Source organism: Haliaeetus leucocephalus, unplaced genomic scaffold (assembly GCF_000737465.1).
Source record: "Haliaeetus leucocephalus isolate CR32 unplaced genomic scaffold, Haliaeetus_leucocephalus-4.0 Scaffold339, whole genome shotgun sequence".
Taxonomy (NCBI): domain Eukaryota; kingdom Metazoa; phylum Chordata; class Aves; order Accipitriformes; family Accipitridae; genus Haliaeetus; species Haliaeetus leucocephalus.
This window is the reverse complement of record NW_010972775.1, coordinates 9,040,221-9,058,819: the sequence shown is the minus strand read 5'-3', so window position 1 is coordinate 9,058,819 and position 18,599 is coordinate 9,040,221. Positions and strand designations below refer to the sequence as shown.

Genomic DNA, 18,599 nt, shown 5'->3' with positions numbered 1-18,599 from the left:
CCGGCGCGCGACCGCTAGGGACCGTTGAGCGCGTGTGAGGGCGGGGGCCGGGGCACGAGCAGTCGCAGCCCTGACTGGAAGCGACCGCGGCAGGCGGGAGCGAGGGCTGGGGCCAACGCGCGCGGCCCCCTCTGGTCCTTGCTTGGCCGCAGTCAGCCACGTCGACCGCCGCACCGGCAGGTGCTTCTCAGAGCTGGGCCGGGGCTGTGCTCCCCGGGTTGTTAACGGCTTCACCGCCTACCTCTCGTGCGGCACGTGCTTAACGCGTTCTTCTCGCCTCCAGCCCGCAGCTCCGGTTCCTCCCAGTCCACCGGACGTTTATCTGAAGAGCTGAAGCACCGTGCACCAGCGGCTCACCGGCAGGTAGGTCCATGCTGGCTGGAGGACCCTCTTCAAGGAGGGGCTCCCTCCATACAGGTATCGCCCACCAGTCTGCCCTTTGGCCTGAGGAGAGACACAACCCGTGGGGCCCAACTGGCGGCCCTCACAGTGTTGGTAAGCGCTTCTGAACCCTTGAAAAACACAAGTTGATAGGTAAATCGCTGCCGGTGTCACTGTAATTTTGTGGCAACGTACGTTCTGCCACAGTTTGCCATCTTCTGAAGTGGCTGCATTTCAGAGACATAGAGAGCCCTCATCCTTGATCAAGACTGTTAATCAACTGTATTAATAATTATTCTTTTGAATAAGGATTTATCCTCCCTTAACTGGGATAAAAGTGTCCACCTGTAAAGTATGGGGTTTGTTCACATACCTTATTTCACAATACCTAGCAGTGCTATTTCTTCACATACCTTCTTGTTAGATGGATAGTTGGTACTTCTCCAGTATTTGGAACACTTTTACTGAGGGGAAAAAAAAGTGGCATTTCTGTAAAGGTTAAGGTATCCTATGTTTTTGCTTTTACGTTTTGCATGTTTAACTAACTAAAATGGAGAAAGTAATTCAATTTTTTTATGTCAATTTCTGCCCTTCCCTAGACATCATTTTTATTTGTCCACAGTTTCTTACTTTGCAGCAATCCCAGAATGCGTGTACCTCAAAGTATAGCGTATTGCCAATATTCTTGTGGGATCTGCTGGTTAATTTTGTGTAATCTTGCTGAAGAGAAGTATAACCTGTTATTAGCAAGGTGGGTGTGAGCTAGTCTATATTTGGAGGAAGATGTGTCTTATCTGTGAGGAGATTTGCATTTTCTGAGATGGAACTCGCTGTAGGCCTAGATGATTCTCCCAGGACTGCATGAGCTTTTGTGCAAGGCTGCCTTGTAATAGCATGTAGACTGTAATTATGGATGCGCAGATTGATGTCGCTGAGTCTATAAAGGTTCCTAGGGGGAGATTGTCTGCATCAGAAATGTGAGCAGGGAATTCAGATTTAACCCAGTGCTCTAGTTGCAAAAAATTCTGTCTGTTTTGCTGTTCATCCAAATTCAGCTTTAGCTTGTACTCAGGTCTTTAGTGAGTGGTCTCTGAGAGTCCTGTTGGACCAACTTTACACTTCTAAACCTACATTGGAAATGGCTGATGCAGCGTCTGAAAGGAATTAATTTACTTGCTCAGGTGCCTACATTAGCATCTCAAATATTCCCAAAAAGTCTATGAAAGTTCTCATTATCACACACCATTCACCACCTGACAGCCTTGCTGCTCATTGGTTGTCCTTAAAATAACTGCAACTTTTCTTCCTCTCAAAAGTTGGCATTAATTAAGAAAGCTTAGGAGTACCTAGTAGCAACCTCCCCAACACCTAAGTGGAGGTTGCCAAGAAGAGAGAGACAGGCTCTGTACTGAAGTGCACAACAGGAAAATGAGACTCAGTGGTCATAATTTGAAATTAGGTTCCAACTGGGAAGGGGGGAAATTGGTTTGAGGCTAAGCAAGCACTGGGACAAGAACCTAAAGAAACTGTAGAACCTCCATCCTGGGAGGTTTTCAAGACCCAGCTGGACAAAGCCCAGAATAGCCTGGCCCAAGTTCAGCATTAACCTTGCTTTGTGTAGGAGGTTGTTCTCAAAGTCAAGACCTCCCAAGGTCCCTTCGAACTATAATGATTCTGTCATTCTGAAATAATTTTCGTTTTAACAATAACCAACCACACAGAAAGCTCTTGCTCCCTGCCGGAGGACTCAGTTGTGAACAAATACTATTTAATATTTTATAACTTACTCTGACTGTTGAAAAGAGTAGCTTTGGTGAGATGACAGTAACTTCAATCATGTGTGACACATCAGGCCTAAAAATGTTACTAAATATAGAAGAGCTGGTTTTGGTAACTTCTAGGTTCCTTTCTTTCCGCATTCAGGTTGAAAAGAAGGCTGCTAAAAGAGCCTTTTTGTACAAATGACCAGTAGGGAAAGGAAGTTCTTTTACTGATTGTTGTCATAGCATCTGAACATTCAACACTGCATTACATTATCAGGAGAGAAATATCAATGAGACATGGATCCACAACAGATCATTAACATTTAAAGGATTTTTACTGCATCTTTTCACATGTATCTACTGCACAGCTCCGGGGCAGAGAGCAGCATAGAAGCCCATTTTAACAACATGTGAATGTATGCAAATGTGCTAATGAAAAGAATATAAACACCTTGGAGAAATTTATTGATGTTTAAGGAATTCAAAAAAGGAAAAGGTGAAAGATTTGTTCTGTTTGATTTTATGGGGGCCAAGATTTCATCCCAGAGGAATAAAATTAGGAAAGAAAAAAGAAAGCGTGACATCAGAAGGAAAAAAGCTGGAAGCTGGCTGAACTGTGTAACTCTGCCACTTCCAGTACCAGGGGAAAATACAAAAGTTTTCCTCTCATGTAAGCCATATGTGTGTGCTTTATTTTATAACACAGCTTTAACCTGTCAAGGTACTGTAATTTGTCAAGTCGGCACAGAAGATTTCCTACACAGTGAGCCAGAAATGCCCCCTTATGCAATGGGCATGGACCTGGGAGTCCAACAGGCTCATGCAGAAGGGCAGTATATCCAGCCTGCGTGGGCAGTGTTAACTTATGGCACATGGCATGACAAGATCCGGTAGCAGCTGTGCAGGTTTTCTGGCATGTGGACACAGAAGCCAAGCAGCCAGTAGTCTCTCTCCCACCTGGACAGAAAGTGTTGAGCTGGAGAAAAGGCACACATTTAAGGAAATTTGGACTGTGGTAGCCTTAGTTCATAACAGTCTTTCAGCATCAGTAGATTTGATTCCCCCATCTGCTCTGAGGGAAAAAAATAACTCATTTTTCTAAAACGCCCTTTTTCATGTTACACAAATTAAAGTCCTAGTTCTGCAAACTTGTACATGTTTCACAATACTACTGTGATAAACAGGACTATTTATCAAGGCGGGAGGGAGTTTCTGTCAGGCCTGAGTCAACGTTAAAAATCTGGTTTTGTTGTTACGCTGGAGTTACATCTCTTTCTCCAGACTCATTTGTTCTCCTCTGCATCTCCCTTTTTCAGGGTAGTAAAACTAAACACACACATATTTGTAAGTTACACAGAGATGTGCTTTTTATGCCTTTTTAGTCTAGCTGGTTATGCAGCTGGTATTGCTCTGGAAAATGTGTTAAGCAGGTCCCTTCTGGGTCTATCAGATGTAGAGCATCTCTGCCAATCTCAGGGATTGTAACTAACTTAAACAGTTTGAGCACAAGTCATTGAAGCTATTTCAGTGCAAATTGCTCGCCTACTGGTGAATGCTACATCTGTTATGGTGATGTAAACCAGGTCTCATGAGCCCATGTCTGTTTCATTTCTGCTTTTAATCAACAAAAATTAAGGCTGTCTAAACTTCTGCATTAACCATTCATCCACATAATATAAAGTGCAAACCAAAATCTAATTCATTATCTGTTCATGTTTCATGTTCATGTTTAATCTGAAATGAATACAAAACTCTTTGTAGGGAAGAAGTATAGAACAGATTGCTTTATGAGTTCATCCATGAAAGAATATAAGACTTTTTTCTGTAGTCCATTGCATTAGTTTGCTTCCATATGATGCATGATATATCTTGAAATCAACTAAAAAGCCTGAGAATGATCATGCCTTTGTCTAATCACATAGCAAATCATTGGCTGATGAAACACATTTTTCTAAGCTTTGCAAGACAAGTTATTAGTGGACTGATCAAAAAATGTCTCAGAAACATTGTGTACAAAGGGCACTATAGTGTCATATCTATACTGGAACAAAATCTTTGAAGTTCAAAGCAAGCTCTTAGACAGTTCTGAAACTTAGTAAGGCTAACATTTCTTTTTTTCAGTGCACACTTACCTTTTCAACTCACAGTTAAAATACAGCCATGCTCAAGTATTTCAGGAAAAAAAAAACTTCTACGCACTCAGATACTTTTGCCAACAACACATATGACTTCTTATAAAGTTAAAACATACAATTTACTAACAGTTCTAAACTATAAAATTTTATAGCTGATAGGTAAAAATTAGTAAGTATAGTACCTAAACATTTAAAGACATTGATTATCATATTTATATACCAAAGTACAAAAGTTTTGACAAGAAATCCTCTCTGTGTGTGCATATATATGCATTAGAAAACCCTCATTTGATCTTCAAGTCACCAAGGAACATAATTTCTTTCCCTTTTACCTCTAGGATAAGTAAAAGGGAACTTCAGTTTGCCATGTTAACATTATCAATTAATAAATTTTTAAAAGGGACAAATACACGTTTAAGAAACCTTTGACCGCCCCTCTGCAAAACAGACTACTACCCACTCAAAGTGGTTGCGTGTTGAGCAATGAATAGTGAAATGGGGACACTCTGTGGGGAAATGAAAGAAACGCAATTTCTGCACTTTCTGGATTGTCATCTTTAATCCTTTACGTTTTCCTGTTTATGGAAATAAGATTTGATTAAAAGAGAGGCAAGCATTTAATTCCTGCACTTACTCAGTTCTCTCAAGAGCCCTTTCTAGTTTTCTGCAAAGGCCATGCTGATCTTTGCCAATAATTGGTTAGGAATCTGCTCTTGTATCCAGGCTCTGTCAATGACTTTGCTGAGAGTCAAAGTTACAAAGTTTGTTGCTGTAAAAACCCAAGGAAGCTTTGTCCTATGCATCAGTGCATTTTTAAGTAAGTAATTAAATTTAGGCAAAGACTCTTCTGCGATTTGCATTGCAAAATTGCCACAGTGAAATCTTTGCCATAAAACTAAAGGAGTGGTAATGCTAACTCTAGAGGTAGCAAAGCCTCATGCAGAACAAGCTCTCCAGGCTTAGCACAGTTGTGTGGGTATTCTCTCATCTCAGCCCTGTGCCTCAGTAAGAGCCTTGGACGGGCACAGAGCTTCCTGACCCATGCATATCTGCTTACACTAGAGGGAATCTTCTTGGATACGCTGCCTCTTTTCTCTTATCCACCACCAACAACTTTTTTACAGTTTTGCAAGTCATATTTATTTGATAAGATCTATATATTACAGAAAGTTACACACACACAAATGCATTTGTTTTGTTTTATAGTCTACTTTTTATGGTTTTGGAGAGTGCAGTTCACAGGGTGCTGCCTCTGGGATGCATTGGACCCATTGAACATTGCTGACTGAAGTCCTTGAATTTCAAGCAGTAGGACTGCTTGTCCAGTCCAAGTTCAGTACATATGGACACTGCAGCTCAGAGTATCAGGCAGAGTCACTGAGAGAATAGCAAAGTCTCCCCTCAGTACCTCTGTAGACTCTTCTGGATTATGTGATACCACTACATGCAACTTCTAGCCACACCACAGTTGCTCTAACCCTAGTTACATATGAATAAATAACAGCTTTCTCCACTAAGGAAGCAAATCTGTACCTCATTGCTATAGTCAAAGAGCACACGAAGGAGTAGATTTAATCCATGTGTTTGTGATTCACTGTCTTCAATAAAAACTGACACATATTAGTAGTGAGACAAAATAGTGACGCTCAACTCATGATTACAAAACTCAAAGTCAGATTTAAAGGCCAGCTGGTTTTGATTTTACTCTACTAGTTTCTCTTTGGAGGACTCTGTATTGGGGTTTATGGAGTACATCTGATCTCTCTAGGAGGGACATGGATAGTCAAGAATGGGGACAGATTTTAGCAAGAACATGTCTGTCAAGAGATAAATTAATTTTACAGCCATCTCAGTCAAATTATATCACTTGCCCTTCCCTTCATCCAGATCAGTAGTTGAGGTTTTCAACTACAATTATGTCTCTGAATTTCAGAACAGGATGCTCAGAAGCCAGCTCTGTGTTAAACAGCAAACAGGACCAAAATCTTAGTACAAAAATATCATTAATGTTTGTATTGGGTGTAAGTGGCATGGTTTTGATAGCAGGGGTGGCCTCTGTGAGTACAGACCAGGAGCAATAAATTAATCTTCACAAGTCAAGTCTGTTTTGCCTGTGATGGTAATTGGTAAGCTACCTCCCTCTCTTTATCTTGACCCATGAGCTTTTTAATTTTATTTTCACCCCATTCTGTTGAGGAGGGGGAGTGACAGAGCAGCTTGGCGGGCATCTGGCAGCCAGCCAAGGTTAACCCACCATAATGTTAGAGACCTTAAAGTAAGACCTCATGTATTTGCAGTAATTACCAAGCATTTCCACAATCAGGAAGTAAGGAGGAAATGTAGTTAGTAAACTATCGAGGGGACTGCTACGTGACCTTTTTTTTTTTTTTTTTTTGGCAACTATAGCTTAGTCTTAATTTTTAAGGAAAATATTTACTGGAATGCAGTAATCAAACCTCTGTTTTGAACAAGTAACTATGAGTAAAGGAGATCTGCTGGGAAGCAGGAACCAACTAGTGTCTGAATTTGGGGGTTTGTAGACTACAAAAGGAAAATGCAGCTAAAGCAAAAAAAAAAAAAAAAAAAATCACAAACATACCATTGTTAGAAAATGCAGTAAAAAAAGCCACTATGAAATCTCAGAATTCTGCCATCCTTTAAGAGGAGATAACAAATCAAACTTAGTTACTTCTTTTGTTTATTGTGCAACAAAAGTAGGAAAGAACACAAGAACAGATAACTAAATATGCCTAAGTACACTGTGACCTAGTTACATAGATGCTGCACTCTCCCATTACATCTCAGAGCAGCTTCCCTAATCCCCAGGCTAAAATTCATATGGAATCCAGGATTTCAAGAAAAGAATGTGGAACTAATTATTTAAAATATATGCACTATCTGTCCGCAAACACCAAACTGGATTAAATTGCTTGACATGTATTATGCCTAGTGGGTACAATTCAAAATCTGAAATTTACAGACAGACATTTTAGGGTGCTATACATCTGTTCCTATGGGAATCCTGTCATCTAGTTATCTGCAACTGCAGGACTGGGCTATAAGTTTTGGCCCAGCTGAGCTACAGGAGAGAAACCTCATCACAAACTCTTACAACCTTGTTGAATGCTAAACCAAGTTGTGGAGTGCTTCTGTTAAAAGGCTGTTTCCAGTCAACCCAACTGCAAATGGCAACCTCATCACTCAGGCTGAGACTTGTGTGTCATAGGAGATGATGCAAGCCAGCACACTGCTGGGTGCCAGGGTACTTACCCCATCTCTAGCCAGTGCTCAAAAGCTAATCACAGCGGTAGTCCAGGCTCATGTAAACCTCTGAGCCTTTACAATGGCTGAAGTGGACTCTTGGGTATTGACTGTGATTCTAGGCTGTGCTACAATGGCTTCTAATATGCAGACCTTCACTGATTTTATCTTACCATATGTAGGTCACAAAGCTAGTGATGCAGTATATAAAAAATAAGAGGGCGCTTTCCTCTTTAATATAGTTACTTTTGTGTAAAGTGTTGTAAAAGTCAGTATCAAAATTCTTTCCTATTATGAACTAGAGGTTGTCTTGCTTTTGATTTTGCAGAAGTTTAATTGAAATACTTAGAACTCAAGCTTGGAGTTAACTTATCCTTTGAAGTTGGAAATCTTGATCTCAAGGGATTCATTCTGCCTTGACTGTGGGTTTTGTGTAAAGCAAAGCCAGATTGTTTTATTTGGTAGAGACTGAGCAAGCTGTTACCGACTTCTAAATATTCAGGATCTATTCCAAAGCATGATGGTTGCTAACATGAATGATATAATTTTTAATGGAAATTAATTTTTTTATTTTATTTTACAGTCTGTGCTGTAAACTGCCTTACTTCCAACTTCAGTTGCATGACCTAATATAGGCAAGGCTACAAGCAAGTAGTTCAGTGGGATTGTTTTAAGCTAATATGACTGTAAACTGCAGAAAGTGAGGAGGCAGCTTATATTAAGCTCTGTCACTCATCACCTGGTGATAGCTTTCAGCAATCCAGAGGGGTTAATTTCCTAGATCAGCACACCAAAATTCAAATTGTTAAAGGCTGTAGTAAGCTGTAGTGTGAGCAACACTTTTCCTGCTTTCATGTGTTGCAACCCCCTGGCAGCCTAGCCAGAAATCTGCTGCTTTACTCATGAAATTGTTTTTTTTCCCCCCAATGTATTGCCATGCAGATAAAAGGAAATTCAAAACCATTCTATTAACATGACCCCTGGGGAGTCCCCAGTCTATTTCCAGCTGAAGCAGAATCCAGTGTTTTGGGCACTGATTTAAAACTTCCCATGGAGCAGCATAATAGGAAACATATCTTTAGTCACCCTCAGAAATTCACTTTCATCCTTCAATACTGAGGATGATTACAGTATCTAGCATCCCCTGGACCCACCTGGAATTTTGGTCAACTTCCAGTGATGCTTGAGCCATCGCTCCAGAGAAACCCTGAGGAACTTGGACCATTTTGCAGCACTGCTGGAAGACCATCTCAGCTGGTTCTTGCAGGCCAAACAGGGATTCACACCTGACAGTAAGGGCAGAAGTCTCTCGAAGAGCAACTGTCACCCAAATGTTTGCCAGCCCCCAGACCTCTATTACCAGCCAAGGAAGATCCTATGGACTAGGGATAGCCATGCATAGTATATCTTTCACCGAGGCACAGCTAGATTCTGAATTATTTGCATTTTCTGTATGTCTTAATGGTGTATTCCTGTGTAAATAGGATTTAAATAAAGCTTACACTACACTTTCAGGTAGAAACAATATGGTATCTCTTTGTCAAATCTGAGCTTGTTTACCCAGGGCTCTAGCATGCAGTTTTGTGCAGAGAGGAATCCCATCCTCTTCACTGTGTGGGGAAGAAAAGGTGAAGCGAAGTCTTAATATTTAATTATAGAAAGAGTAGGACACTGCAACATGGACAGCAGTAGCATTAGCACCTACAGCTTCTCTCTTACTGGCAGAAGATACACTCTACTGTCCAGCACTAATCCTGAGACCATGATTGCAGATGATGGAAAAAAGGGGAGACAGACTGGGCTGCACAGTGCCAACATGTATTGGAAATAAGATAAAGCATAGGTTAGTCCTACTGATAACAAATGCTTGTGCATCCCCAAACAGAATACCCAACTGGATTTACTTGTAAATATTAAGATAAATAACTTAAGAAATAAATGAAAGGAAAACAGATGTCTTTTTTCATATATAACAAAATGCAAAGTCTGGACTTAGGTGCAATGGAGATTCCAAATCTGCAGTCACCAGAGCTCCAGATTTGGTGGAGAACTGGGCTGGTTTTCAAGACATACATACCCAGTTTAGACCTTGCGGCAGCCAGTTTCTTTAACGTGTGGTGCTCTGCACAGTATTAGCAGCCAAATACAGGCACAGACTCTGCTTCTTAACAGAGATGCCAGTGTCACCTGCTGAGTGGAAGGATGAGGATAGGAAGAGGAATTAACTCATAAAGAACTGCTGCTCACCTGTTGTAGTACAAGGGATGTTTCACATACCGCAATCCTGATCTGTTGCCAAAACCGCAGGTAAAGTCCTTTCGCTCCCTACTCCCCTGCTTTCCTCCTTGCTGGGGGCCAGACAACCTGCAAAGCATGGCAGAAAGCTGGCCTTTGTATTCCAACGTATTGGTCCTTTTATCCAAAAAACAGGTAAGCAAAGATGGCAGATCGATGTCACTGACAAACTAAAGAAAGAAACAGCAATGCTGTCATTTCAATTAATGTGGCCATTCAACGTAAGTGGCCCACAGAGCTCACCTGTCTGAAGCTCAGACATTCAGGTTGGTGGCAGACTGCAAGCACGTAGCACAGCATCAGGTCAAAAACCAGGGCTGTTTTAAAGCTTTCCTTTGCAGTAGTAACTCCTTGACAGGTGGGGCTTTACTATTTATTTATTGCTATTGAGAATGAGGACTCTGGACTGTAAAATGTACCTGTACTAACCAGCAGTAACATAATCGGGAACTGCAGTTGGTTCCTGTTAGAGAAAGAAGAGCATCTCTGGTGGACTACACTGATAGAGCTTTTGTATCACTGGACAGTCCAAGTCTGAGTGCTCCCTAGCTATTCAAAATTCTTTGTTACCTTTTACAATTTATTTACTATATTTAAGATTTATTAATTTTTTACAAATACTCTGTTAAAATACTTTATTACTTTTTCAGTATTGGTCTAATTTTCTCAATTACATCTGAATAACAATATTTCAGTGTTCCTGTATTTGAACATACAGAATAAAGAATTTTGGATTAGAGTTTGTTTTATAAATAGTCACCATAGCTGGTGCTCTAATACTCCCACAGATAAATGTCGTATAAGCTACCCACCTAGGCAGAACTGTTCTATAAGCAGACTCTGCAGCTAAGAACAGCTGTGATTCATAGAGAAGCATGATGAGGCTTTTCAGATTTCCTTTGTCTTCTGAGAATTCAAAAGGAAAGAAAGACATCATGGTTCTACTGTAGAATCCAGGCAGCCCAACTCATTAGCACTGCCAGATGCTGCCAGAGCAGAAAGGCTCTGTCTCCTACAGGCGCACACAGCACCCTCTCTCTTAGGGGTGCCCTTAAGTGACAGGGCACATGCCTCAGAGAGGGTCAAAATAAGTGAAAATAAATGTATTCAGAAGCAGTCATTTCCTGGACATACAAGAAAGTTAGTGAACACTTATTTCAAATCTTCAATTCCCAATACTGTGATTTCAAAACTTTGAAATACCTGTGAAATATCTTTTCTTTCCCATTAAGTATATTCAGTGCCAGTGAAGAGTTCCAGTCTTTTAGGGAACAATATAGATGAAAAACCAAAGTCAAACCTACCTAAGGATTGTGAGAGTTCAGATTCCATTGCTGTTTTGTTTTTTTTTTCTCCCTAGAGACCTTGTAAATAACAGCAGTAATTACTGTGGTTTTATTTCCAGTAGTGTAAGATTTGGGTGGGCACTACTACTCTAAATCCAACTCTGTACCTAACTCTCTAAACCGCCTAGCCAATTTTTCAGTTGCTTTCAAGTGGCAATCGGTAATCAACCTGCTGGCAATAGAAACCTTTTAATCCCTACAGAACTTAATTTCCTCACTAACTTAACTTGACTTTCATCCAGAATGTAGTCCTTTGTAAAAATAGCAGTTTGCCTTTTGACCAACAGCAACTGCATTTTCATAGTCTTGTCATATGTTGAAATACCAGGTTCAACATTTAGCAGGTGTAAAAATGTTGGGAAAAACTCTGCAGCGCAGCTCTGCAAGCAGCTTCCCAGACTTTTGAGAACAACTGTGCTGAGAACCACATCTTCCACACCCAATGAAAATAAACCAAAACAGATCTTGCATGGGTGTTTGACAGTAGTGGGACACAAATGGAGTTTTTAGGTGGGAAATAATTCCAGGTACAAAAATGATACATGAATACATGTTTGGGAAGGTTCTATGAATTTCAGTGATAAGGCATGTGCAGTTTACTCTCTACCTCTTTTTATGATTTTTAAGTGCCATCATCTCCCTAGCTGCTCAGCCTAAAATGAGACACTGTATTTATATCTTCCTTGTTTTGAGCCACTCATCAGAGACACTGCAAATAAAATATTTATCAAGTAGCACTTTTACTAAGGAAAACTTTTATTTCAACTGTGCAATCAATCAGTATTTAGACAGCAGTTTCATAAACATTTGGCATTTAAACTTCTATTACTTTTTGGCATGACGTTGGGGTAGTATATAAACAACCCTGGAGGGGAAAAATGAACCAACACACTAGGTAACATTTACTAGAATGCTAGAAAAGGAAAAACAAATCCACATTATTAAACAAAATAGTTTTTAAAAGACATTAAAAAGTTACATTCAAATCAGGGCAAACATTAGCTTCCCTCATGCAATGGAATTCACAGAGCTGATCCCCTGAGACAAATATAAAATTAATACAATTCAGCTCTATCCTCCATTAGCGAGTCAGCCATTGCTGCCCTTAGAAGAAAATGGCACACGGAGTGAAAGGATCCAGAACACCACAATATGAGATACATACCTGGCTCCTACACTGGCGATTCATTCACAACTTTATAAAAACCCAAAAGCCAAACAATCAAAAAGCAACATTTGTGTATGTCAGTTTTTCATATACAGTCAGTCTTTACTGAAAACATACCAGGCAGATGCAATGCGGGTATATGCAACCATGAAAAGCTGAAAACTTCCAGAAGGAGCACAGCTCACAATGGAACCAGAGGGCCCAACACAGCAAAACCATAGCATGTGTTTACATCCCTTTTGAGTTATTTAGGACCAGTCTCAGTGTAAATCTAGAGGAATTCCAAAGAAATAAACTTACTTGCACTTAAGCCAAATTGAATTTGTGTTCTTTTCATAAGGGCCTCTATTAACAGAATGCAATTTGGTTTTGGACTTGTATTGAAGAATAGTATTTTTGAAACACGTTTCAAAATATACAGTTACATAAATAATATATTTCTAACTTAATGTTATTATAGAAAGGTACTCAATATTTCCTGCAGACAGTCAAATTCCTCCACTTTAGAAATTGCTTGCTATTAGCAGAGCTGCAGTTGCAGCAACTACTAAGTGTGTAACAATTGTTCAAGCTAAGAACTACTTCTTTAGCAATTACTAGGTGTAATTCTGCTTTCAATTTTACCAGAATAACTTCAGTAAATTGATTTCTGTGAAATACCACCAGAGTTACACCTGTGCAGCTCTCTTTTCAGTTGGTGTGAATGAGATTTTTGGCTAAACACAGAGCGCCCTACAAAACCTACCAACATTCCCCATGCTAGGAGATGGACTTTTGCCTGCATGAACTTCATTCTGTAACAAATAAAATGAGCAAGAGCTCTTGGTCTTAAGGCTTACAAGTTTGCTCAGGGTAACATGTTACTGAGACCCAGCAGTCCATGGTAACTATGCTTGCATACATCAGGTTGCAGCAAATGGTAAGTCATTCAAATTGACTTAGTTTGCAATGAAAAACAGGTAAACTCACTTGAAGTACTCAGTTTACTACAGGCTAAGACTGGATGCATGGAGAGTTACAGTGGACTTCTGATGCATGGTAACTTGTTATCTTACAAAAATGCATTTGCCAGTGGAAGTTTTAACCATGTAAGAATTCCGGCCTTTAAAAATAATAATACTGTGAAGATTTCAAAAACAAAACAAAAAAAACCAACAAAAAAGTTGATTTTTTTTTTTCTGTCCAGACCATGGAAACTGAAATAAAAATTAATTCTCCCATTGACTTAAAAAGAAACAGGGTGAGGACCCTGATTTGAATAAGGCAAACAAGATTTAGCTCACAGTCTAAAGCAAGGGAATAAAACCAAAGAGGGAATGAACTACGAAGAGTAATTAAAAACAGGTAAAGAAATCTCTCAATACCCTTTTCAGTTAAAATCTCATAAGTTATACAGAAAATGCACAGCTAACACAGGAAATTAATAAAAGCAATATGTAGATTTTTCAAGTCTCTCTTACAAAAGAAGAGCTATTAAAAAAAAATAATCAACTGATAGGCCCTGTTCTACACAGCATACACATTCCCAGTTCTCCTAGATAACTCCTGAAAGATGAGAATACTTCTTATTTGTAAAATATGAAGAATGTACACAAGTGTAACTTGTTTTGGATCCAGGTCCTGCAGAACAGGCATTGCTGTTGCAACTGAAGGGCATAGTCCTCACATGGAAACACAATTAGCATGGTAAACCAGTTTCAAGATTTCCTTTGTAAGTTTTGATGCTTTTCAAGTCACATCAACTGTAACATTTTTGCATTCTTTTTAAAGTACAAGGGTTGCATATACACTCACTACATCATCCATGGCTCCTTAGTTCTTAATACACTTAATCAATTCACATAGTGTAACACTAAATTCCACATTTATGTTCATCTTCCAGAACATATTCAGTAAAATTCATAACTAAAAAATGACATTTTTTTCTCCAGGACCCAGTTTCTACAGACATAACCACAAAAAAAATACCGGAAAACCTGAAACTATTCTGCCAGCTCTTTCTAGGCAAATGGAATGAACAAAGTTTACATATGAAAAACTGATTTCCTTAGACAGTAAACTTTTAAGAAAATTAATATCTCTAATATCATATCTATAATTACATGTGTTGGCTTCAAGGATAGGAAGCATTTAAACTTAGAGCCCAATTTTGCACTGTTAGAATCATGAAGGATTGATTCTGCTATTGAGTTCAATAGAGAAAGTATCAGTTTCTACGTAATTTTTCTGGAGATTCCTTTGCTTACATTAGTGGAGCTTTCAACCATAAGACAAATTTTCTCTCACAAAATCCTGTGATATATTAGTAATAGGCCATGAATTTTGAGGAGAACATGGGTTTTTGTTCTGTAGTAATCACGACTATATGACAAAGGGAAGCACATGAATGTAGACTGGGTTCTGGAGAAACATATTATATTTGGTTAACATAAAAATAAAGAAAAAGACAGAATAATTAATGTCTAACTAAGCTTGCCTATATGCTGAGGTAACCTTAAATATCTTTGGTTTTCTTTATTTGCTGATAAAAAGTACCTTAATAAAACGTTAAGTAATGAATAGAGCTCTGGATGCACTGCACTCTAATACACTGAATATTTTCAACTCTTTGGCTATTGAAGTTAGAGCATCTATATTAGATTGACAAAATTTATACAAAGTCTGTTTCTCCCAAATTATCCATGGGTTAAACTACAGAGTGGGTCTCTGGAAGAAAAAGTTTAGGATTTACAGTATTTACCTGTAATGAAGGTCATAAAATTACATCCGATTATCAGTACTTACAGCAAACAAGTCTTTGGAGAAGCAGTTACCATCTGCATATCAGCTTTTTCTGAATGAAACTAACAAAAGAGGCTACTCTGAAAGATGAAGTGTGAAACTTCATGCTACAGTTACACATTCTTAATCTAGTTTTGATTAATTCACACTTTACCTAACTAGAAACAGTACTCTGCTGTACACTAAACATTCTGCCTGACAAAACCAAAAATAAATCTTTGGTGAAAGGGTTTTCTTTTTTCTTCAGCAAGTAGATAAAAAACTGTTCAAAAATATTTTTTTTAATACTGTATTGTTGATGAACTACATGCTGGAGAAAAAAAATTACACTTGGAAGTCTTTGGAGATATCTGCTGGTATTATTATACCTTTCTTTAAAGGCTCTTGTAACAACAAGGTAGTTAAAATCATAGAAGCATACAACTCATCTATGCAATCAACTACTACAATCAAGAAGCCCTGTTGTTTTTTTGTTAGTAACTACTTATACAATAAAATGTATTCAGCTCTTCAAACCTATAGCTTTTAACTAGTTCAATTATTTTTGGACAATATGTGGCTTCCTTCTCTTCTACAGAAAAGTCTTTGGTACAAGATTATTTTTAAAGCATTTGCAGCAAAACTGTTACAAAAAGGTGAATGTGTACTGTCTGGTTCAGAACTAGCAAACAGTTACAAGGTAAAGAACTACAGTAACTAGAGGCCGATTCATCAACACAAAACAGAACAGTAGGGCTTTTTGATGACTTCTGACCACCTTTTGATACATGAGGAACAATACAAAAGTCAGCCTGGCCTGTCTTAAGGGTGACATCTTGGCCCCAGTAAAGTCAATGGGAGTTCTGACAAACTTAAATAGAGCCAGGAGTTCCTATGGTTGCTTTCTCACAACATTACATTTTAAACATTTTTTCTTTTAAAAGTAAAAACATATGCCTAATTTTTTTTTTCTTTAAGTAAAACAGGGAAAGAGGAGGAGTGGAGAAGAGGACTGGATATAGATACAGGCAAATTTATAACATTGGATGATTCCAACCTCCTCTCTCTCTCTCCCTCTCTCCTATTAAAAACCAAACCATGATACCCTGTCAGTTTGCTCCACGTTTCCGTGAGGCAGCTCAAAAGTAACAAACTGTTCCCTGAGTACAGGAAAAAACAACAACAAAAAACCCAAAAAAAACACTAGAATAACTTTTAAAGGAGGTAGTATAAAACAGGAATTGCATGGGTTCAAGGCAGTAGCAGTACTCACCTCTTCCAACAGACTCTTCAACTAAAGCTCTGGCTTTTTTATTTCTTACAGTAGCCTAATCAGAGTTTTAGATTGGCATGTGGGTAAAGTCACTCCCTGAGCTAAAATTCCTGGCTAACAGCACACTAGGCGAAGGCAAGGAGCAGGTTCACATCCTAACAAGAGCTCTGAGACATACTACGATGCTAGCAGTGCTTATCAGCACTCAAAGCTGGGTAAAAATGAACTATAAACTCATGATGCAGTTTACTTAAAACATCTAAGAAGCATTTAAGGCATCTTTCTGTACTCCAAAGCAATTTATGAATACTAAAAAGGCATAAGGCAAATCAGTAATTTCATAATATATATATTGCAAGGCACCATTGCTAAGAAGTAATGTGATACTAGAATACTCAGCATTCTTATCTATTCCATGACTCTCAGGCAGAGCTAAACTGTTTGGAAATGCTGAATACTTCTTCATTTTGCCATGCTTTTTAGCATTAAGTGTCAATAAAGGGGCAACATTTGTCACTGTGGGGAACCCAACATGTCCCAGAGCCCTAAGGATATAGCATACATCCTGTCAGCAGTTGCTGGCACAAGTTTCTGGGGGAAAGGCACTACCCTAGGCTTACTGGGGTTATGAGAAATCAAGAAGTACAAAAGATTTCATGTGGCTGTATACGTGGAAGCACCAACTCCGGTTTTCCCAGTTTTTAACATCCTCTATGTCAAACACATTAAATTATTACATTTTATACTCTGAGGTTTCCTTCTTTTTAAAGACAGAGCTTCAGCTAAACAATCTTGTTCACCTACCTATACAACTCCCTGATCACTGAGCAGACACACGTGCACACACACATTCTACACACAACTGAAAACAAAACAAAAAAAGAACCCAAAATAAAACAACACTACTAGGAAGTATCATCAGTTCCATAGCTGAGACCAACTAGAACACAAATGAGGTAAAGCAGTCATCATTCAGAGTTCACCTCTTGGCAAACTGAGGTAGATAGTCAGCAAAAGGGCCAACAGCCTTCCCTTTGCTCCAGTGACATATTTTTAACTTTAGTCAGAAATCTTCACTGTCCTTTCACATTTGTTGACCACTGAACATTCAAAATGAGTGAGTTTAAAAACAAACAAACAAAAAACAAACAAAAAAAAACCCAAAAGAAAAAGAAAAAAAGAAAAAAAACATTCAACAGAGATATGGGATCACCTGCTAGGTTAGTCAGGCTTTCCACAATAAAACTTTGGCTCCCTGTTCATTGTCCTTCGAACAGACATACACTGTAAGAATGTCTGGCGTGGCCTTAAGGATGTCAGTTTTGGACTGCAGAGTGTATCTGAAGAGGTGAGGCAGGAGTCTGGTCAGTAGCGAACGGCAGAGGAGGCTCTGTGCAGTTACTTATGGCAGGGCTCATCACGTTCGTACCCAAGTCACTGCTTACAAAAGGACTGGTAGTGAGAGGGGTGGCACTTGTCATAGAGGAGATGTGTATCTCATCGTTGGACTCATGAGAAAATCTTCCAGAGTCACCGGTCTCATGGCTTCCTTCGCTGTTGGCTGAATGCTCCGTATCAGCAACAATACTGAATGGCACCTGGAAATTAGACTGCTGGCCAGGAGAGCTGGGGGAGTCATCCTCACTGATCAGCACAGTGGTACCTGGCTGGTACAGACACACTGCCTGGACAAATCTTCTCTGAGGCTACATAAAAAGCAGAGAGAAAAAGGTTGTTCAGCCTCTGAAAAGCTGAGCTATAATTTGAATTTTTACTGCATTTCCTATCTCCTATTCTGCCAGAGTGCCTCTAACAGCATTGGCTTGGAACAATCTGGGCTTTCCTACAGGAGGTTAAAAACAACCAATCTCAAGTCTTGCTCATACTTTTCCATAATAGATGAAATAATCCCCTCTAGCTAAGCATGGCTAATCAAGAATGATTTCACTGGAGAGATCTGAATGGTATTTTAAAAACATACTTGGTAGAGCTCTCTCCCATCCCTTCATCCATATTCTTTAAGCGTTACTCCTTGGGTGGTAGCAAATATTTTTCTTACAGAGGCATCAGAAACATGCAGCTGCTTCTGGAAATATTTTGGAATACGAACTTACAACATGGATATCAAGACTTCCTATTCCTTAAATATACAAGAGCACAATACAAGTTACAATTCAATAAACATTAGTTAGATGCCTCATAGGTGTGAATTTGCAT

At 39.1% G+C, this 18,599-nt stretch overlaps 2 protein-coding genes across 2 annotated transcripts in view; both read right to left on the bottom strand.

Moving 5' to 3' along the window:
* The window catches only part of PYGO1 (pygopus family PHD finger 1), a 24,713-nt gene extending 10,558 nt beyond the window's left edge, over nt 1-14,155 (bottom strand). The window contains exons 1-4 of the mRNA XM_010572277.1: nt 14,144-14,155; nt 9,788-10,005; nt 8,695-8,826; nt 242-330 (exon numbers count right to left, since the gene is read on the bottom strand). Of these exons, the coding sequence (XP_010570579.1) occupies nt 242-330; nt 8,695-8,826; nt 9,788-10,005; nt 14,144-14,155 (451 nt within the window). The remainder of the gene's footprint in view (nt 1-241; nt 331-8,694; nt 8,827-9,787; nt 10,006-14,143) is intronic.
* A 3,543-nt stretch (nt 14,156-17,698) lies between these two features.
* PRTG (protogenin) overlaps nt 17,699-18,599 on the bottom strand; it is an 85,835-nt gene continuing 84,934 nt past the window's right edge. Inside the window, exon 20 of the mRNA XM_010572276.1 lies at nt 17,699-18,088. Coding sequence (XP_010570578.1) covers nt 17,699-18,088 — 390 coding nt within the window. The remainder of the gene's footprint in view (nt 18,089-18,599) is intronic.